Source organism: Rattus norvegicus, chromosome 15, assembly GCF_021556685.1.
Source record: "Rattus norvegicus strain SHRSP/BbbUtx chromosome 15, alternate assembly SHRSP_T2T, whole genome shotgun sequence".
Taxonomy (NCBI): Eukaryota; Metazoa; Chordata; class Mammalia; order Rodentia; family Muridae; genus Rattus; species Rattus norvegicus.
Genome location: NC_141548.1, coordinates 41,788,534 through 41,811,292, shown reverse-complemented (window position 1 = coordinate 41,811,292; position 22,759 = coordinate 41,788,534). Strand labels below are relative to the sequence as shown.

At 49.1% G+C, this 22,759-nt stretch overlaps 1 protein-coding gene across 1 annotated transcript; it reads right to left on the bottom strand.

The window, feature by feature from the left end:
• Positions 1 to 13,603: 13,603 nt before the first annotated feature.
• On the bottom strand, positions 13,604 to 20,402 carry Sox7 (SRY-box transcription factor 7). Its single transcript, NM_001106045.1, is given in 2 exon segments — positions 13,604 to 16,580; positions 20,084 to 20,402. Coding segments are annotated over 2 exon segments (1,152 nt in total). The 5' UTR covers positions 20,322 to 20,402; the 3' UTR covers positions 13,604 to 15,666.
• Positions 20,403 to 22,759: the final 2,357 nt, after the last annotated feature.

Sequence of the window (22,759 nt, the reverse complement as noted above, 5' to 3'; positions counted from 1 at the left end):
GGAAACAGCCACAGGACACAGGCTTGCTCTGTGATGGATGGAGTAGAGAGTTCCGTGAAAGCTGGATGGTGGAATCCAGGGGGAGCAGAATTTGTGACTGGGGAATTCTATATTCCAACTTCACGGTCCAGGGGATCCATCTGGAAGACCTACTCTTTTCCAACTCACACTTCTGGAGGTGCCCTCTGACCCCTACCTAGGTTACTACAGGTGTCTAGGAGAAAAAATTCACATCCTACAAAGTCACAATCCAGCTGGCAGACAGACAAGAGACACACAGGACAAGTACCCTGTACTGGCTGGTGTTGTGTGTCAACTTGACACAAGCTGGAGTTATCACAGAGAAAGGAGCCTCCCTTGAGGAAATGCCTCCATGAGATCTAGCTGTAAGGCATTTTCCCAATTCCCCAATCAAGGGGGCGGACCCAGCCCATGGTGGGTGGTGCCATCCCTGGGCTGGTGGTCTTGGGTTCTATAAGAGAGCAAGCTGAGCAAGCCAGAGGAAGCAAGCCAGTAAGTAACATCCCTCCATGGCCTCTGCATCAGCTCCTGCTTCCTGACCTGCTTGAGTTCCAGTCCTGACTTCCTTTGGTGATGAGCAGCAATGTGGAAGTGTAAGCTGAATAAACCCTTTCCTCCCCAACCTACTTCTTGGTCATGATGTTTGTGCAGGAATAGAAACCCTGACTAAGACATACCCCATGTGGTTTACTGAAAACAGAGATACCTCCAAGTTCAGGAACCCCAGGGCCTTTGTTCCTCCTCCCAGGAAAAGAGGTTTCCATGTTAAGCAAGATAGTACGAGTCAGAGGCTGAGCCTGGCCATCCTGGCCCAGGCTTATTCCCAGCACTGAGGGGCATTGGGGCCAAGTTACTGACTCACCCTGCAACCCTCCACACAGTCACTTCCCTTCAGGGCAGTGGTCCAAGCTTGAAAGTGGGCATCCCTGCAGTCCTGGCCACTAGGGCCTAGGCCTGGAGCCCAGACAGGCCTTCCCAGCATTTCTGAACAGGACTGACTTGCTGCTGGCAATTGTGTTATATCCTGGCAGGAAAACTCCAGAACTTCTTGATGGTGGGAACCATTCAGGAAGTCTCCCAGAGGAGTCTATGCTAGTGAGAGCACTCGGCTAGAGGCTGAGAAAGGTGGCTAAGGTCCTGTGCTTGCCAGGGCTCTGCAGTAGAGGAAATAAGACCCGATTCCAGTTCCTTCAGCAGCCCCAGGGCATCCTGGGATGCAGTGACATGGAAAAGAGCCTGTGGAAGGTTCACACTGCAGGGTGTCCAGTCACCACAGAAGTATAGGCAGTGGTGAGGAAGACACTCGGCCTCATATTTATTCATTTAAAAAGCAAGTTCCCAGCCTGCTCTGGGGACACTGGGAATAAGCTGAAGATTGTGAGGCAGGCAGATCACAAATTCCAGGCTGTCCTGTGCCACAGTCTCAAAAAAGCCCATTTCCAAGAGCTGGGATGTAGCTTAGTAGTAAAGAACTACCCCCCACCCCCAACCTGTGTGAAAAGCTCTGTGTTCAATCCCCAGAACCATCCAGAAATAAAGCAGCATGTCTCCAAACAAAGAATCCCAACATTCTAAAAAGACATTGGGTGAGCATAACCTTTGACTGTAGAAACATCTAGAAGTAACATAGTGAAATATCAACAGACAGATCACTGCATATGGAGCTTATGGGGAGCTCCCCTGTCCCAAAGGCATCAATGGGAGAACAAGATTTAGAGACCTGAGAATGTGTGTATGTGTACATGCGTGTGTTATATGTGCATCTGTATCCATATGTGAATGTGTATATATGTGTGTGTGCATGCACATGTATATATATGCATGTTTATATGTATATGTGTGTTCATGTATACATATATGTAATGCATAATGTACGTGTGTATATTATATATAGCTATATGTATGTATGTGTGTATCTATATAATCTGTGTGCCTATGTGAATATACATATATATGTATAATGCATACATGTCTATATGTGTGTTTGTATATATGTGTGTATGCATATGTTTATATGTATGTGTATTCACATATACATATGTGTAATGCATGTATACATGTATGTATGTAAATTTTATGTAGAGGTATGTATATATGTATCTATATAATCTGTGTGTCTATGTGTATATGTATGTATGGATATGTATAATGCATGTATGTACAATATGTAGATACATGTATATATATATTGTGTGTCTGTATATGTGTGTATGCATACATGTATATGCATGTGTGTGCATGTGTATGTGTGTCTGTACCCATGTAGCATTTCCTGCCTGGCCATACCCTGGTGAGAACAGCATTCCAAAGCACTTTTGCTCATGCATGATGCCAAGGTGGGGTGTGGCTTCAGCCAGGAAGGGGCAGAATTCAGAATAGAATTAGATTGTTCCAGGATCATTAGAGGGTGACATTACTGGGAAGCTATTTCTCACCATGGACCATCCCCAGCTACTCCAGCTGATTCTGTGCTACCTCTGCTGTCCAGAAATACCACCTTGCAGAGAGAAATACTGATATAAAGAAGCAAAGCCACTGGGCTAGGGTAGAGCACTGGACTGGGGTAGAGCTCTAAACTGGGATGAAACCCAGGTCCAAGGCAAAGCAACAGGACTCTCAGGCCGGAGCAGCTCTTATCCACTCTGCAACCGACACAGGGCGCCTTCTTTGTGCCTGCCACAGAGATCAATGCAATGCCCTTTCCAGATAAACATATTCCAAACTGCTGAGAAGAGACCCTTACAGAGAGGGCATCAACACAGTATACCACCATGTGCAAAAGACTGTGGAAATCACAGACCTAGGGCCAGTCAGCTCCAGTGGGGACTGTGAGAGAGCAAGCCCTGGGGAGTGGAGGTCATGTTGATGATGCTTTCAAAGGTGGAAACATTTGAACCGGTGTCCTGACACATACTGAGAACCTTCTACGTGAGATGTGGAGGAGGGAAACTCAGCATGTGAGAACCACATATGCTAAGGTATGGGGTATGAAGGAACGAATGTCCTATTTGTAAATTTGCTGTGGATACCAGCTCTGGCTAAAAAAATTGGTGAGACCTCACAGAAATGACCCTCAGAGAGGGTCAAGCTTCATTTTGTTAGCAGAACTGAATCAGCAGATTTTTAAAGGTAGAAAACTGCCTCCTAAGATTGTCTAAAATCTTCTGGCTGACGGGGAGAAGGAAAGACCTGGGGCAACAGGAATAAGCAGGACAGAATCCAGATCAGAACCCCAGGTCCTGCACAGCAGGAGGAGCTGTGGACAGGATTCAGATCGTCGAGGCCTCTTGTCCCATCCTGTTCAGCTGACCCAGGCTGGTGAGAGACGGAGAATCAGATGTGGGCAAGGTGGGGCCCTGTTTGTGGGAGATGGGGGCCAGGCTGGTGATGCATGGGAATAGAGCCAGGCCAGGTGTCTGGGGGACTCATGCCATGCCCTGGTGACAGAAGGCTGGGTGGCAGCCAGGATGCTGATTGAGCTGCACTCAGGGCTAGGATACAGCTACTCTGGTTCCAGCCCAGCTGCGTGTAGCTCCTAAGCCTCACATGGCTGAGCTCTTGCCCAGAGACCCCATGCCCACTAGAGATCACCCTAATACAGAGGCCAGGGCAGAGCTGAGAGGGACTAAAGAGAGCTTCCCACAGTTCAGAAATCTCAGGTGTTTTAGCACCAGGACACTGTGAGTCCTGCCTCCTAATTTAGGGAGGCACAGGAAGAATGAAACTGGTCCAAAGTCACACAGCAATTGGATGGCTGAGCTGGACTGGCAGAGCACTAAAGAAAAAGGCCTTGCCCCTGATCTGCCTCCCACACTAAAGAACTTGAGCTGTACTCTGGCCCTGTGCCATCCATCCGCCTTGTTTCCCAGGGAATTTCCCTCCTTCCTCTGGTAGCCCACCAGCTGCTTGAGAACCCAGGCTTTGCTACTTGGGAGGAGGCTCACTCCAGGATCAAAGTAGACCCAAAGCCAATGGAGCAGAGACTGGTAAAAAGGAGTGAGGGCCTGGCCTCCACTGCCCAGGGCCAGTCTACAGCCAGCTTTGTGGATGTGGCCCCTCGTTATCCAGTTGGGTGATGTTCACAACTATCAGCACCAGCTTCTCATCTGAGCAGGGCACACAGGTCATGATGGCTGGGTTGAAAAGACACCAGCAAGTGTGACAAGGTCCAGCACATACAATGGCACACACTCACCTCCTCACATGTGCACAAGACCAAGATGCAAATATGTCCCTTCAAGCTGAGCACACCTGCTCAGGGCAGTAAGCAAGCCTTATGGATGGTGGGGGGCGGGCACACACATGTATGTTCATGTATAGAGGAGTACATACTTGTACAAGAGGAGTATATGCAGAAGGACAGAGGACAGTCTCAGATGTCATTTTGCCATCCACTTGGTTTATTTTTTTTTATTTAAAAGACTTGCTTATTGTGTGTATATGAGTACACTGTCTCTGTCTTCAGACACACCAGAAGAGGGCATCGGATCCCATTACAGATGGTTGAGAGCCACCAGGTGGTTGCTGGGAATTGAACTCAGGACCTCTGGGAGAGCAGCCAGTGCTCTTAACCCCCAAGCCATCTCTCTAGCCCCTTGTTTTTATTATTTTAAACAGAATTCACTGGGTAGTCCAGGCTGGCCTGGAACTCACAAAGATCTACCTGCCTCTGTTTCCAGAATTCTGGGATTAAAGGTGCATGTCACTATACCCAGCCACTTTTTGTTTTTAGATCAGATTGTTTACTGGCTTAGACCGCCACATGTAGGCTAGGCTAGGTGGCTAGTGAGCTCCAGGGATCCTCTGGCCTCTGCTTCCCCAGAACTAAGATTATAACCCCGTGCCACTGCCAAACATGTTTTTGACATGTGTTGTGGGGAATTTAACTCAGGTCTTTCTGTCTCACGGACTCAGCCATCTTCCAAGTTCTTTGGCAAATCTTTTTTACAAGGAGTCAACTCTGAACCAGGAGAGGAGTGGTCAGACTATAAGGATGAGAAACTCACCCACTCTGGGGAGATGTTCTAACCAGGAATGGGCCTGGGGAAGGAGCGGGGGGCATGAAACAGGAAGCTCACCTGGAAGTTTGTGAGCACAATGGCCTCAGCCCTCACAGAACCCAATCCTCCTTCATTCACTCTCCGCTGCGCTCTGAGCTGCAGGCCCTTCTCTATAGCTTATACTTATTGTACCCCTAAATGTCCTACTCCAAAGAGCAGAGACTGGTCTGGCACCACAGCAGGTGAGTAGGAGAAGGATCCAGTGTTTTCCCTTTAGGAAGAGGAGCTGGGGTCAGTCAGAGAGAACACTGGAAACAAGAGGCCCCTCCTCTGGTCACTCACCTGTCTGTTCTTCCTCAGGGTATGGGTTAGGGGGAGGCACTGAACAAGCATTCCTGCTGCTCCTGAAGGTGCCTAGCTCTCAAATCTAGCAAGGGGTTCGCTCCTAGAACCTTGTGGTTTGCTTTCTAAGAATAAAAGGCAGCTCAATGAAGGATGAGGCTAGACCACAGAGCTGTCAGATAAAGTGGGGCTACGAGCCTGTACCCAGAGCCCATAGCTGCCTCTCCTGGGATATCCCTTGAAGATGACCAATTAGGAAGTTGGGGAGGAGACAGGCTCCTGAAAACCTGAGCAGTTTGAGTGGTTTCTGAGTCCCAAATTCCAGAAGTGGGGTCTGATTGGCTTCTTCTAGTGGAAACTCTGCCACCCTGAAAACAGTTGGCTCAGGGGACAGGCTTTCTGTTCTCTGGGGATACAGAAGGTGGGACCCCGAGACAGGCAGAGCCCCTAAGTGGGAGCCCTGGGTTTGCAGATCCCTGCATTTCCTGTGGCTGCTGGGGACACTCAGGCAGACAGAGAGGAAGGCACAGACCCCTGCTAATCTGGAGAAGAGATTTTCCTCCTAGGGGGCCCTTCCTTGGGCAGGGCTCTCTTGGTGGCGGCTGTGGCGGCTGGCCTGAAGGTGGTGGCCAGGCTCTATAGGGAGAGGCTGCCTTATCAGACAGGAAACACTGGGCTCTGGTCACTTCCTCCACTCCTGGTCACAGCAGTTCTCAAGGCAGGAAAAGCTCAGCAGCTACTACTACTCATTGGGTTCTCCTGCCTGCCCAACCCTCTGAGCTGTTCTCCAAGCATAAAAGAGGCTTACTTAGGTGCTGTGTGCCCCTGGTGAATGCACACTGTGTGTGTGTGTGTGTGTGTGTGTGTGTGTGTGTATGTAGGTGTGTGTGTGTATGTATGCTGTGTGCATGTTCAATGCACATGTATGTGTGCTAAATTCATAGGCTCTGTGTGTATTGCATGATGTATGTGCATGATGTATGTATGCTTTATGTATGTACTATGCCCATGCATGTCACATATGCATAGGCTCTATGTGTGTGCTGTATGCTGTATATATACTGTTTATGTATGCTATGTACATGTACTCCTATGTGCTTTTTGTGTGCACATGTGCATGTGTGTGTTGCATGCTGTGTGTGTATATACATATACACTTGCTGTGTGGTGCTGCAGGTAGTGTGTACTGTGGTATGTGTGTACATTTGCAGTGTGGTGCTGCATGTGTACTCTGTGCCGAGTGTGTTTTGTGTGCTATCTGTTGTGCATGCACTCTAATTACTGTGAGTGCTGTGTGTTCTGTTCAGCTTCTCTGAGCCTCATCCCAGCCTAGAGCTCGGCATCTAGGCAACCCTCTGAACATATGTTTGATATGACCTCACCTCCTCTCACCTGCCTTGGGTCCCTTATCCCAGGAGTCTGAACTACAGCCACTGCTATCTGCTGCCACCTCTGAGGCAGGAGCTCTTGCAAGGGGGTGTCCTGGAGACCTGTGTAGAACATCTAGGCATCTTCCCTCCCTCCAGCCCCTTGCCCTCTTCTCCTCTACCCTTCAGCTGCTCAGCCAGGGGATGTTTTTCCCAAGATTTCAGAGCTGGGGTGAAAGTTTCCTAATTTCAAGCCCCTTCCATTAAAAGTGCGATAGCAGCTTTAAGTGTAATAGCCAGAAACTGGAAACAACCCAGACACCGGTCAACTGAAGAATACACAGAAAATGTGGCTCATTTACACCACGGAGTACTACTCAGCTACTAAATACAAGGGCATCGTGAAATTGGCAGGCAAACGGATAGAAGTAGAAAATACCATCCTGAGTGAGGTAACCCAGACCCAAAAAGACATGCATGGTATATACTCGCTTAGAAGTGGATATTGGACCATAAAGGGCAGGAATACAATCCTGCACAGATCCAGAAAAGCTAAATAACAAGGAGGGCCCAAGGGAGAATGCTTGAATCTCACTGAGAAAGGGAAATAATTTTCCACTGGACTTAGAAAGATGGATGGAACTGAGTGGGGGAGGGGATGGTTAGTGGAAAGGGGGTATCAGATGTAAGGAGAGCTGGACAGAGAGGGCTGGGAGAGTGAATGGAGGTCAGTGGGGGAAGGCATCTCTAGGGCTTGCAGAAGACCCAGGATGGGGGAGGCTCCAGGGAATCTATAAGGCTGACTCTAGCTGAGGCTCCTAGCAGTGGGGATATGGATCCTGAAGTGGCCACCTCCTATAGCCAGGCAAGACTCCAATGGAGAGATAAGGACACCAACCCACCCACAAAACTTTCCACCCAAATTTGTCCTACCTACAAGAAGTGCAGGGACAAAGATATCACAGGGACTGAGGAAATGGCCAACCAATGACTGGCCCAACTTGAAGTCCATCCCATGGGGAAGAACCAAGCCCTGACATTGTTGATGCTCTGTTATGTTTGCAGACAGGAGCCTAGGCATCACTGTCCTCCAAGAGGCCCCACCCAGCAGCTGACTGAAACAGATGGAACCCCACAGCCAACGTTAGTCAGAGCTCAGCTGGGGAAGTCTTGCAGAAGATTTTGGGGAAAGATTGAGGGACCCAGAGGGGCTAGGAACTCCACAGGAAGACCAACAAGCAACTAACTAACCAGGACCCTTTGGGTTTCCCAGAGACTAAACCGCCAACCAAAGGACTGGGGCTGGGCCTAGGCCTCCTGCACATACGTAGCATCTGCAGCTTGGTCTTCCTATGGGTCTCCCAACTGGAGCAGGGGCTTGCACTGGTTCCGTTGCCTGCCTGTGGATTGCGTTCCCCTAACTGGGCTGTTTTTGGCTGGCCTCAGCAGGAGAGGATGTTCCTAGTCCTGCAGTTACTTGAGGTGTCAGGGTGGGTTGGTGCCCAAGGAGAACCTCACCCATCTCAGACATGAAGGGGAGGGGGAAATGGGAGCAAGGGCCATGGAAGGGAAGGTCTGGGAGGGGAGTGACGCTGCAATTGGGATGTAAATCAGATTAAAAAATTAATGAAAAAATTTTAAATAAAAAAATGTAATCAGAGCCAGGCTTTGGCAATCAAGTGTTCCGTATTGCAGACTTGGTTACTCAGACTGAAAGGACTCATACGTAGTATCGCGGTTGTGAACAGTGCAGCTCTACCCAGGACAATCACTCAGCACTGAGCCTGGGTACGCTTTGCTCTCAGTCATTTATTCATCATTTTCCAAAGACTGGCATAAAGAGGGGTTGCGTAGTAGAGCTTTCTGTTAGGTGTCATAAGTCATCTGATGTAAAATCTCTGAAGGTGTACGCAGGCCAACTGTGGACTGCACCCTTTTATATATCGGGCCTGAACACGGGGGATTTGAGTATCCACAGGAACTCCTATGCATACCAAGAGCTCTAAATTAAAATGGCTGAGGAGGGGGGTGGGGATTTAGCTCAGTGGTAGAGCACTTGCCTAGCAAGCACAAGGTCCTGGGTTCGGTCCTCAGCTCCGAAAAAAAAAAGGAAAAAAAGAAAAGAGAAGAAAGAACTACACAGTGAAACCCTGTCTCAAACAAATAAAATGGCTGAGGAGGTGACAGTGGGATGGAACACTTCTCCTCTCTTCTCTCTTGCACAGTTCAGAATGTTACATATGTTCTCTGGCCTTCCCAGCATCCTGAGATAGGGTGGCAGGACTGGTATCCCTGTCTTTCCAAAAATTAGATAGATGGATAGGTAGATAGATAGATAGATAGATAGATAGATAGATAGATAGATAGATAGATGGATGGATGGATGGATGGATGGATGGATGGATGGATGGACGGACGGACGGACAGACAGACAGACAGACAGACAGACAGACAGACAGACAGACAGACAGACAGATAGATAGATAGATAGATGTTGCGGATAGTCCTGGTGCTGTTTGCATTTTGATGTTAATTCCACCTAGGACAAGGAGTGAATCACGCATTCAGGTGACTTCCTGTGAACCTTCCCCTAATGAATAAAGATTTCTAGGAACCAATCACTTGGGCGAGGAGTAGGCGGGACCTCCGGGACAGAGAGGGGAAGAGGAGAAACAGAAAGAGATAGATGATAGATAGATAGATAGATAGATAGATAGATAGATAGATAGATAGCTTCTTGAGATCTGTTGGAGAGCTGTGAGATTTTCTCAGTTTCTGTGATAAGAACCAGTGGGATAAAGAGACATGGACAAGTGTACTTCTTTAGTCGCTCACCCTTGTGACCTTGAAGTCACCCCCTTACCATGCAGAACTAGCCTTCTTGGGGCCCCTGGAATGTCCATGGCATCTGAAAAGGGAGGCAGCAAGGGCCTGGTCACACAAAGCTGGTGAAAAAGGGGTTTCCAGTCTTCCCATAGGATCTGCTTTTCTTAGCGGGATCCACAGGAACATTTCAGATTCTTCGTACCAGGAACTGAAGGTGATGTCCAACTCAAGCTAAACACTAGCAAGCATATCTATAAATGCAGGCCAATAGATAATCATAAAGCTACTTAAAACATTATAAATTGTTTTTGCGACTTTTTAAGGTCCTGAGGTATTGCTTTTGTAAATGACATTCTGCTACAAGGTCAACAGGTTGAACAATCCAATTACAGGAGAATGATAGGGTGGCCAAGTGAAATATGTAAGCTGTGATGTCAGCTCACTGAAGTTCTGTGAAGCCACAGAGGAGGCCATATGAAGACATATCATTGACCAACGCCTACCCTAGGGTGTTGAGTGGAACAAGCTATTACCAGTGGGTTGTGTGTCCACATGATCACAACCACATACAACTGTATAAGCTGGGAAAGGACAGGAAATGCCACACATAAAAACGACCATAGGGAAGTAGGTACAGCAAGAAGGAAATTTCTTTCTCGATTTTTTTCTATGACTTTCTCCTTTTCTTTTTCTTTCTCTTACTGTTTCGTTCTCTCTCCTTCTCTCTTCTTTCTTCTTTGACTCAGAGTCTCACTGTGTAGTCTAGAATGGCATCAAACCTGTAATCTTCTGTCCTCCTGTCTCAGCCTTAGTGCTACTGGCTACCTGGAAGGGTGGACGATGCGCCCCATCCAAGGCTCTCAATGTTCTTATTAGGTTTTTATCAAGCAGGAAGAAAACAGCTTTTGTAGAAGAACTAAGCTAATGATATAGGGAAAGTTTAACAGTAAAGAGTAAAATAACTGTCATAAAAGACATATGAAAATATATATCTAGACCAAAAATGTTTAAAGCAAGATGAATATATGTCAAAAAAGACAAAACCAAAAAACCAACAACTCTAGTGATGACTCTAAGTTTTGGATGACAGATAACTTTTTTTTCCTTATGATATTATTTTCCTAAATTCGCTATAAAGACTAAGTCTATATTTAGAATTAAAAGATAGATAACAGACTGATAGGAGGTTGAATAGGGGTGTGTGTATGTGTGTGTGTGTGTGTGTGTGTGTGTGTGTGTACAGATGACTGAATGCAACAAATAGAGGAAGAGAGGAGACATAAAGGGAGAGAGAAATGGGAAAAGATGATACATACAGCTCACATGGCTGATTGATAGATAATTGATAGATCACAGATTCTAGAAGATGGTGGGTGGATGGATGGATAGATAGATAGATAGATAGATAGATAGATAGATAGATAGATGTTTGCTAGGTATGGTGATTTTATTGTTGCTGATGTTACTTTTCATCTTCTAGACTCAGATTAGAGTCATCTGGGAGGAGGGAACTTCCAGTGAGGAATTGCCTATGGGTGTTTTCTTGATAAATGATTGATGTAGAAGGGCCCGGCCCGCTGTGGGTGGTACCACCCCTGGGCAGGTGGTCCTAGGGTGTGTAAGAAAGCAAACTAAGCAAGCTGTGCAAAGCAAGCCAATAAGTAACACTCCTCCATGGCTTCTGCTTCAGTTCCTGCCTCAAGGTCCCTGCTTTGATGGACTATGATGTTGGTGTGTAAGCCAAATAAACCCTTTTCTCCCCAAGCTACTTTTGGTCACTTTTTGCTCTGGGTCAGTCCCAGAAGCAAATGGGACAGAGTGAATATGTCCTTTTTCGGTTCTCTTCCTTTTCCATTGGGAAGAAAGCAGAAAATGCTATTTATTCAAAAAGGAAGGCTCATGTTCCATCTCTGACCTATCTCTCCATTCCAGACTGCAGCAGATGCAGGCCAACCTCAGCCACAAGAACCCAAGAGGCACACACCCAGAGGTCTTAGGAACATAGTTTCAAGGAGGATGGACCCGGAAGATAGGGTCTTTCACCACCATTCAACCCAACTAGGGTTCTCAAACCGACTCTGGGTCTGGCAATGGAGAACACACAATCCAGCTGAATCCATTGCTGGCCAGTCACTGTAGCTACCAGGGTCTGTGGAAAATAAGGACCTGCCACTTGGACATTGTACGAGGTCTCACAGGACAGGCAATAGTGTGAGGGTATCCAGAGAAGGTGCTGCCATGGTTAATCATGGATACATGGGAAGGACGGCATTCTCAGAGACCTGTAGGTATTCCTGCAGTAAGAGCCACTGGAAGAAAGGAGAAGCCAAGAGAGAAACTTCCGGAAAGAAGAGCATTGGCCATTGGGGAACTAACATTGGGCAGATGTGACAGGCCTGAGGTTTGTATAGTTGGCAGGAGATGTAGTGGTGGGGGTGTGTCTTAGAGAAAAGAACACAAGTGTTTCCCTTTCTACAACATTTGTGAAAATATAGACTGCCCTGGACAGAAGCAAGTGAGAGTTGACATACTGGGCTCCTCAGCCACAAGGTGAGTCTCCTTGACTGTTCACTGTTTAAGGAAGAGATCTGAAGGCAAAGAGTGACATGGGAATATCAGCATTTTAGAAAAACAACTTGTCATGCCTTGTCATCCTATGAGATGACATCACTCACATAGTAACCTGAGTACCTCAGGCAGAGTGTACAGCTGGCTGGAACCCACAGAGACCTTGGTTCCCACACTGTCCTACTTGGAGCAGAGCACCCTCCAGCCTGCTTCATGTCATCTCATGGGCATGGCCAGTGTAACCACACCACGTGTTACAATAAGGCACGCCCATTTGGCAGTGCCAAGCGGCACATCTTGACCAGATACTGCCAATTCAGAGCTCTGTATAGAGAGGATACTACTTCATTAGAACCCTTCGTACTGCCACCACTGGCCAGGTGCAATGACAGGCCAGATCAGCACGGCTCTGTGTCATCTCAGTTGTTACCCACAATTCTTTTCTTCTTCTTTGGCCTGAGATGGCCATGGATTGAGGAGCAGTTGATTCCATGCTCTAGTGAAGCACAGAAAACAGAACCCGGGAGGCTGAAGAAGGTCTCCACAAGTTCAAGGCTAGTCTGGGTTCTAGGCTACCTAGTGAGTTCCAGGTCAGTTTGAGCCACAACATGAGGACACATCTCGAACACCAAAACCAAAAAGGAGCAGCACTAAGCTCTCAGCCATGAATGCTACCATGTGAATGTGCCTCATGGGTACTGAGGCCATCTCCCAGTAGGAGAGTGGCAAGTCCCACGCCATCTCCCACTGGGGACTATAGTGTGCTTGGCTGTGTAATGATGTGGGAATGACTAGCCCCACGCTGTGGTGAGAAACAGTTCAGCAAGCTTCTGTCACACTCCCTGCAACTGTGCAGTGCTACTAAATAATGATTGTCAGTCATAGTCAGCAAAGAGGATGTGCAGAAGCACAGGAGGGCCCTCCTAAGACCCCCTCGTTGGCCCAGAGGAGCATGGGAAGGAGCATGGCTATCTTTGACTTAAAAAGTTCCTTCTTTACATGAAGAGAGGCTAGTAGGAGGTGCCATACATGGGAGCTTTTTGACTGGGGGTGTGTCCTGGAATGGCCCAGCTGTCTCAGCCCTTGATTCCGGGCTGTGCACCTGCCTCCTGGACAACATGCTGTCTAGTCCAGAGGATCAGTGCATACTGCTACACCACTCAAGTAGGGGAGAGAGCGAAATAGTCATTTGCTTAGACTTGGGAAGCATGCAGTTACTGAACAGGGGTAGGAAAACTGCTCACGTGGATTGCCATGAATTTCCTCTTCCAATGTCAACAAAAACAGCGCCATTACTAACATGTGGAATAGAAGTTCATCTTTTCAGCATGACTCATAAAAAGATTTTAAACCATATATAACAGAAACTCCTTAAACTAAAAAAGTCGATTCAGAAAATAACACATACAGTATTACAGGCAGCACTGAAACCTAGTATGAGAATTGTCTTTTCAAAACTACTTCAAAGGACAGAATGGTCAAGGTACAAAAAAATTTATTTAAATTAAACATTTTCAACAAATTGATATTCATAACTGTTCCATGCATATGACGTTTTCTTGAAAAAAAATGGAACAGAGTAGCTTAATGTCTGTGATACTGTTTCACGAGATTATTAATATACATCCGGGACTGGGCACCAGTCAATCATATCAACAATTCACTATTTATCACCAAATGGTATATACAGCAATAGCATAAAGATTAAGTATATCTTATACGTGATTTTATAATAAGACTTCTTGGGTGGGGAATCTGTCAACAATACAAAATATAAGGTGGACATAATGGCAGAATATAAAAACACATTTCATAGAGGCAATAATACACACGTGTCCAAGGACAGGCAAGAGCCTGTTAGCTCAGCGTTAGGCATGTTCCTTCAAAGGAGCTGTAGGGGATGGAAATGTCTGGGGTGGGACCAAAGCTCAGAGACATCTTTGGGTGTCACAGTATGTTTGTTTGGGACAGCCAAAGGACAGTGGGGTAGGTGAATTGTTCTGCTGCATCCACTTGAGGAACAAGAACCAAGTTCCCTTCATGGCCAGGGGAATCATGTCTGGGATTCCGAGTGTAGGGCCCTTTGAATTAGGGGCCAGTTTGGACGGAGGGGCAGCAGACAGCGGGAAGGGAGTCATCCTTTGCATCTGTAGATAAGGGTGTGCTACAGAGAAATCAGCACACCCCAAAGATGCTGCTTTGTGGACAGACTTTTTAGGTTCCTAGCTCTTTAGTTCATTCTGCAGGGAGGTGGTGAGACATCGCTACAGTTGAGAAGACTCTAAATCAGGCTACCCACCTTGGGGCGTGGGAGCAGGGGCATGCCTGCATAAGGACATTTCTCCCACACTGTAATCTCCTGAGATGTAACAAAAATAATGTATCTAAAGTATATATTTAAAAAATAATCCCATACTGGGCAGTGGTGGCCCTTGCCTTTAATCCCAGTGCTCAGGAGGCAGGAGCAGGCTTAAACTTTGAGTTTGAGGTCAGCCTGATCTACACAGTGAGTTCTAGGACAGCCAGGGCTACACAGAGAAACCCTGTCTCAGGACAAAAGAAAGCAAAACAACAAGTTTGAATCTAATTTGCTTTCAGTGATGCAGCTGAACATACTAATTAATTTCCTGAACCAGGGACCATGTTTTCCTTTGAAAAAAAATTACATTTAGTGTGTGTGTGTGTGTGTGTGTGTGTGTGTGTGTGTGTGTGTGTGTGTGTGTATGTAGGTTCAATCACACATATAATGTAGGGGCACACGTGCGTTCAGAGGTGAGAATACAACTTGCAGGAGTCAGTTCTCTTCTTCCACCACGTCGGTTCCAGGGACAGAGCGTAGGCCATCAGGCTAGGCAGCAGGCACTTTTACCCACTGAGCCATCCCACGTCATCTTGCCAGCCCAAAGGTGAATCCTTTTCTCAACTGGAGGAGTTCCTTTGGAATTCTAGAGTGGCTGTGGACGGGGTTATGGGAAAGCAGAAAACCTGGGTCCTTGGGCAGTTGGTTCACATGAGGTCCCTGTGAGGCTGCCCATTACTGAGGTCACACTTTCCTTGGCCTTGAGCAGGATGTAACTTGGAGACCCATAGAGCAAGGGCTTGGCTATGAGGCCAGTCCTCACTGTATGGGAGAGAACAGCCTGGGCCAGTCAAGCCAGAATGGGGTTTTGCCCATTAGAGACTGAACAAAAGATGGACCCCAGGCCCAGGGTCCCTCTCACTGGGAGCACCACAGATCAGAAGCAGCTACACCAAAAGCAGGAGCTCCATTGCATTGGGCTTCTCCCTACCAGCTACACTGATGGTATAAAGTGTCTAGGAAACCCTACTGCAGACAGCCCCAAGGCTGTACTTCCTGGGTGAAGCCAACACATTTGAAGGGACAGAAGGGGCGCTGGATCCTGGCTTTGGACTGAAGACTCTGGGACAGCAGTTCTGACCTCCTGCCACCAAAGAGTGGTAACGCTACAGTTTCTGCTCTGCTCAGTGCTTCATAGGGAGGAGAGGGTGGAAAGGCTGGGCCAGCCTCCATTCCTCTAGCTCTATGACACACTGTAGCTGTTGTAATACGTGGCTGTGGCATCAGCCAGGACGGAGATGAGGCTGGTCTCTGTAGGGCCTGTTGGAGTCCCCTGGGAGAGAGGGGCATGCCCAGTGAGGGTTCCAACCCCTGAAGCAGAGTCAGGGTGACCAGGAGTGTTCAAATACTGGTCAAACTCATTGCGGTCCATGTCCCCCAGAAGTTCCACCTGGCTTAGCTGATCCAAGGTGTCAAAGCCAGGGTGCTCGGGGGGTGGGGACAGCTGGCCCAGGTGGGCCTGGAGGTTGGGGTGGAGAGGGTGGTAGGTGGCATGGGAGTAGTAGGCTGGAGATGGGGGACATCCAGGAACAGAGGACATCATAGAAACTCCTGGGGATTGGCCAAGGGCCAAAGAACCTAGAGGGTGACTGCAGTGAAGGGGACTAGGTGTGAACTCGGGTGAGTAAGGGGGCCCTGGTAGATGGGGAAGGTGATGGGGGTGGCCATGCTCCTCCTGACATGAGGACGAGAAGAAGGTCTGCTCCGGCTCCAGCGCATCCAGGGGCGACATCTCTGGGGGTGTGGGCAGCCCGTAGGGATATGTGTCCACACTGCCAGGGGCAGCAGCTGCACCTTCCCGGTAGCAGCTGTGCAGTCCAGGCAAGGTGGCACCTGGGGCGTACTCACCCCTGTCCTCCTTCTCCCCCAGGGGCCCCCTGCCAATGCTGTTTTTCTCAGGCAGTGTGTTCTGGTCACGAGAGAGGGAGCTCAGGAGGAAGCCAGGGTCCACGCGCTTGCAGAGACGCTTGCCTTGTTTCTTCCTGCGGGGTCGGTACTTGTAGTTAGGGTAATCCTGCATGTGCTGCAGGCGCAGCCGCTCTGCCTCATCCACATAGGGCCTCTTCTGTGACAGTGTCAGCGCCTTCCATGACTTTCCTGATTGCACAAACCAGAGAAAAGGCATGGTCAGACTCCAAACTGCTGGTTCAGCCTCTGCACCTGCTTCAGCCTTGTGCTTCTTAGCATCCCATGTGCAAACACCTCTGACCACTGCCCCACCCACTGGACCCCTCTTACAGTCACAAAGGACACCGCTTGCCTCTCCTTTCATCCCAGATCACACACACACACATACACACCACACCACATAAACACCACACCACACACCATACACACCACACACCACACACCATACACACCACACACCACACACCACACACACCCTTAAGGGCTGAACAAACTCTTCCTGTTTGCAACACACAATGTTAGCATCATGGAGAAACGTGCTTAGAAATCATCTCATTCCAAACCATCCGACTGGCCAACCATTCCAACCGGTGAGAGTCCCAGGGAGGTTCCACCCGACCTAAGCATCAGCAACAGAGAAAGGAAATCTAAAGACTGAAACATTGGCTGGAGTTCTTATAGCCTTTAGGGTTCAGTTGTGTTTATTTGTGCCTTTTAATGAAAGTCCCCTGCCACTTACGAAGGGATATCACGCTGTTTAGTAATGTCTGTCTCTCACGGCTCTCGTGGGAGGTAATCTAGCTCCAGCCAGAGTAGATTGAAGAATCTCATGTAGGCTCATAAATTCCTTACCTCTGAGGGTCAAATAGACACTACTATGAAAAGATATAGATATGGCCTGCAAGCTAACATTTACACAGAGACAGACAGAAAGAGACAGATCCACGCAAATATGTGTGCACACTACCACTTTCTCTCATGGAATTAGGACCCTTCCTAATAGCAGGACAGTTGCTCAGCCATAACTTTCCACAGAGGCAAACTCCTTAACTGCCCTGGGTCGCCATCTTCCTTACTATTACATGTGCTGCTTCCAACTCAGGGCTCGGCTCTCTCCTTCTGTGTATCCTCTCTGTGCATCCCCATTGGTGCTAAAAATGCTACCTGTACTTGGTTTTCTACTCATCATTCCCTACCTGTCTGTTCCTTTGCAATTGCAAGCCACCTTGGTAGCCCTCTTCTATCTTACAGTGGATTGCAGTCCTGCTCCAGAGAGTTCCAAGGATGACTTCTGGAGCATTTAAATGGCTACCAGCTAAAATGGAGGTGGTCATCTGCAAATGTAGCATGCTCTCCTATGATTCTTATGTACCCTGAAGTTTCAGACCCTCTAGTGAAGAGGACAAGGAGTCTGACTGTGTAAGCCCTGTAAAGGAAGAGACCTTGTCTCCCTACTGGGTACAATCCACTTGTGGCTAAGCACAGGGTTATGTATGCCCTGGCCCTGTTCCCACTGCCCTTGCCTTTGCCCACAGTGGCTGGCTCCACGGGTCAGGATATCATAGGCCACTGAAGGCTCAGAGGCAGAAACTATCACTATCCGCAATTGTTGCAATTAGCTGTCACTTAGAAGTATGTCTTGAAGAGTGTCCACAACACCAGATGTAGAGATGACACTGGTTTCCAGCCTATGACCAAGGCTAACAGGCACTTGCAAGATATCCAGGATCCAGACACACCCCATACTCTATCCATGGCCTGACTATAAAATGTGTCTCTGGTCCCCAAATGTACACAGATGTCCTAGTCTTAATAAAACCTAATTTCCACTTTAAATACTAACAAATGTCTAATTTGTGATACACTTTCTCATTCGTCATGTACTAGGCATGCCCCACTTAATGTATTCATGGTATACTAAAACACTTCACTTTCACCTGTGCTAAAAATCCTCTACCTGGGTTTTAAGGTTAAAGTTAGGGAAGACTATAGTGGCAAAAGTTGGGAGTCTCTCATCTATGCCTTCCTTCTCATGACCAAAAAGGGTAGAAAGTTCTCAGGAAGAAAGAGCACAGGGAAGCTGCAGCTGCCCCTGTTAGTGCCGTGGGGTCTCTAACAAGCAGGGAAGCGCTGTTGTTTCCCCCTCACCTTCTGAGCTGTGCTTTGAAAGGAGAAAAGATGTCTTCTGGAAGATGAACTGCACACTCTCCTAAAGCCTAGAGTTGTATCCCAGGTAGAATTAGTCCAAAGGAAGGTTTGTCTCCCACATCTCTGTCCCTGTCCTTACTCCCAAAACGGGTAGCCTGGATTCTTCTGTAGGCTCCCACCCTACTTTCTCCTCCCACCCGGGCCTGCATCAGAAACCTGGCCAAAAGTAGGAACATTCTCTCCCCAACTGGGACTGAGCCACAGATGTATTCATAAAATTCGTTTTAAAAAGAGAAAGCAATATAAGCTTCAGATACAAAATTTGTTTCAGATATTAGTCTATTTCTTGTCATACTAACGGTGGGGAGTATACAGGGGTATTATTCTGTTCGGAGGAAGGAGCCAACTGCAATGCTCACCAATACATGCTGGACACAGTGGGCACACGGTTGGATAAGAGGTGCTTGGAACCCCACAACTCTCACCAACTGCTTTTTGGGGCCTTCAGACAGCCAGAGGGCTGGGCCATCTCTCTAAGCCCAGGACTTTGACAAGCAGAAAGCCAGCCCTTGCTCTGTGACTCTGAAAAGGAAAGAGCCCAGGCTCCTACGGAAAAGGGAAGGGCTTCCATCCCAGCGGGGTGGGGTCGAGGGGCCTGTATGCCTCTCACAACAGGCCTTGGTGCCCTCTGCAAACACAAAATATTTTGAAGGATTTTATTGGTTAAAATAAATAAGAAACACGTTGAAGAGTAAAGAGATTTGAAGTAAGGTGAGGTTCAAAGTTGTTTGGCTTCAAGACTCGTGAGGCGGCGGTTCAGTGGGTAAAGGCATTTGCCACCGAGCCTGAAGATGTGAACGTCTAATTCCTGGAACCCTCATGGTGGGAAGAAAGAATGTACTTCCCACCTTCCAGATGTCTTCTGACCCCTACACACTCAGGTAGCACGCGCATGCATACATACATACACTAACACAAACACGTTTAATATATATGTATAAATATATGTATATATATACTATATATATTAACCCACCCAACCCTGCTCCGAGAACTCGAGAGAATAGAAAAATCCAACAAAAACTCGGATTTCTTGGAACCGTTTTAGCATTTTCATCCCTAATTCTCTGGCCTGTCGGGTTCCAGTCAGAATTATCTGCGAACAGCCTCAGTTGACGCACATTCGTTATCTTTCCCTCCGTGACAGTATCTCTTTCTGACTTTCCTAGTCTTACAACGTGGGGAGTGGAGTCTCCTCAGTCTTCCAGCAAAGGCCGGTTCCACCCAGGCTGAATGTATCCGCCCGTCTGAGTCCTTGAGCTCGAGTTCCAGTTTCCAGGACCCGCTTCGTGTTGCGCCCGCCCCTGGAACCCGGTATCTCTCCGCGACTCCGAGAAGGGACCAGTCCAGAGCCCCGCGCTGGTCCTACGGTTTCACTGTGGCTTGCTTGGGCCCCGGTGGCGTCAGTGCTCAAATCCCCCGCCCCCGGGACGGCGTTGTTACCCGCACCACCCTCGCACCAGCTTCGCGCCCGGTGCACTCACCCAGCATCTTGCTAAGCTCCGCGTTGTGCAGGTCCGGGTTCTGCACTGCCAGACGTTTCCTCTCATCCTTGGCCCACACCATGAAGGCATTCATGGGCCGCCGGATCCGGCTCTCTGAACCCTTGTCCCCTGAAGGTCGGGGGACGGCGGGCGGCGACAGCCCATCCGACAGCTCGGCTTCCAGGGCAGGACACTCCAGTCCCTCGGTCCACGGGTAAGCGCCCAGCAACGAGGCCATGGCCGAACGCGGGTCACTTGGCTTCGCCTCGTGGGGCCGGCGTTGACCTGGCCCTCACTCGGGTCGCGACGTCCAACTTGGCCAGCAGCCTCGGGCCGGGCCCTTATTTATCAGCTTCGGGCCACCGGGTCTGCCAATGACTCTCCGGGGCGGCGCGGCCCCTCCCGGCTGCCCCGCCGCGGCGTCCCCGCTGCGACCTGCCGGCAGGGGGAGGGAGGGGCCGGGCCTGTCCCGGTGCCCGCCCCCGTCCGCCCCTCGGCCTCCGGAGCCTGCCCGGGATCGGCGCTCGGATGCAGGTGCTGCAAGGCCAGGAGGAGCGCGCCCGCGGCCCGCAGTCACCACTGCTTGGCGCAGGAGTCAGGTCCAGTCCCTGTTCAGCTGTTGGGCCGCCCTCCGCGCTGGGACCAGACTCCACTAAAACTCCAGCAAGGGAAAACTGAACTCAAACAGCGTACGTCGGGATACCCGAGGAGGAAAGACACTATCAATGTCCCTAGATCGGCCAATATGCTGTTGTGGACAGATCACACCTATGACTTGGGTCAGCTCGCCCCAATAAACGTGGGCGGCCACCAAGGGTCTTAGGTGGATGTGGGGTCCACCGGACTTCAGGGTCTGCCCAGTGCCCTCCCCAAACTGGCACTCTGGATCTCTAGAGGGGCGTCAGTCTTCCGGTTCTCTGCTATCCGATTTTCCTCTTCTTGTCTACGCCCCCAACCCACTCTCTTTGCCGCTGCCTCCCCGCAGTCGGAGTCTGCATCTTTTGCTAGTAGCCCTTTCTCGGAATTCATTCCTGCTGCTTCTTCCGACTCCAGAGAACGGCTTTTACGCTCCTATGTCCCCCAACTACTTCCTTTCAGTGGAGCCTTCTCCCTTTCCCGCACCCTGAACGAGCTGCGGCCCGGGAACTTGAGACCCTAATGCATACTGCGGCTGCTTTGGCTGTAACACCAGTGGCCACACACAGTAGGCATTCAAGAACTGTCGAACGAATGAATGAACTCACGAATGAAATAACGAGTCGATGTGGCTTGGACACACCCCACTGTAGAAACTACAGCGGGGGGTGGGGGCTAGTTCCCGGAATTAGACCCACAAATATTTATGGCGCGCCACCCCATGTGGAGGCTCCACAGAGGTGAGCTTCGAAAGAGGCAGTCTGAGCGGAAGGCAGTGGTGTTGGGTGTTAGACTCTGCCTTGAGTTACTGAAGGCGTGACAGCAAGTCCGGTATCTCCCAAGACCTTTCTTAATCCTAAAACACGACGACCGATAAGGCTGACCTCACAGGCGGTGATGAGGGAAATACAGTGAGCTCTGGCTGTATAATCTTTGATGGAGATGCCTCTCTAGTCTCAAAGTCCCAGTGCGGTGACTGAATTCGCTTACAACGTGCTAGTCGGCCACTGCTGAGACGCTGTAAATGTCCGGAGAACTGCAACTTCTCCGAGTTTAAGACCTAGTTTTGCCCTCCAGGACCCCAGATAAAATTCATCAGGGCATGAACTTTCGGCATAAAATAGACTGGCATTTCCCATCTCCTCGGGTCAGGGTCCAGCAGCAGCGCTCTAAGACTGGTGTCCCTTCAAGCCGGTGGTCTCTCCCCTTCCCCACTCCTGTGCATTTGTGATTTTTTTTTTCCGGAGCTGGGGACCGAACCCAGGGCCTTGCGCTTGCTAGGCAAGCGCTCTACCACTGAGCTAAATCCCCAACCACACCCCCCCCCCCCCGGGCTCCTGTGCAAAGCCAAGACAGCTACCAGCCAGGGGTGGTGTAGCGGGGAGCTGGTCTGGAAGGAGGTGTCTTGAGGTACAGGCAGTAGAGCCACCAGGCACCAGCACTAGACTGGGAGGCTTGATCAGTGTATCCACCATGGAGGCAGAAGTCCCCATGAGGCTGGGGGCTGGGGGTGGGGGCGCCAGGGCATTTGCAGTGACGGGCTTCACTGACATGATTGCTCCCAGAAGTGCTTCTCCTTGAGTCTCCTTGAGAGGGATGACTCTTTGAGAAAATGGGATGGGTCCACAGCGGATCACTAGGGGGCCCTTAATTTGACCCTATCTGCTCTAGGGCCAGGTTGGTTTTTTTTTTTTTTTTTTTTTTTTTTTTTGGTTCTTTTTTTCGGAGCTGGGGACCGAAGGGCCAGGTTGTTTTTAATGCAGCTTCAGAGAGGCCAGCATAGTACAGCGTTGGGAACCTCACTTGAAGGCCCTAGTCCTTGATTTCTCCCTAAGTGGAAATTGGGCAGCTGTGCATAGAGCACCTAGGAGCTGAGCGATGTGCCGGTTTGTGAAAATGCTGGGCTCGCAGTGGAGAGCCCTTCGGGGAGGCTGTAGATACATTCATTGGCAACCCTAGGGCAAAGAGAGATCTGGTTCAGAGAATACAGGTTGGGAACATTGCTTCCAAGTGATTAGTTTCATTCATTGCTGTTGGTGA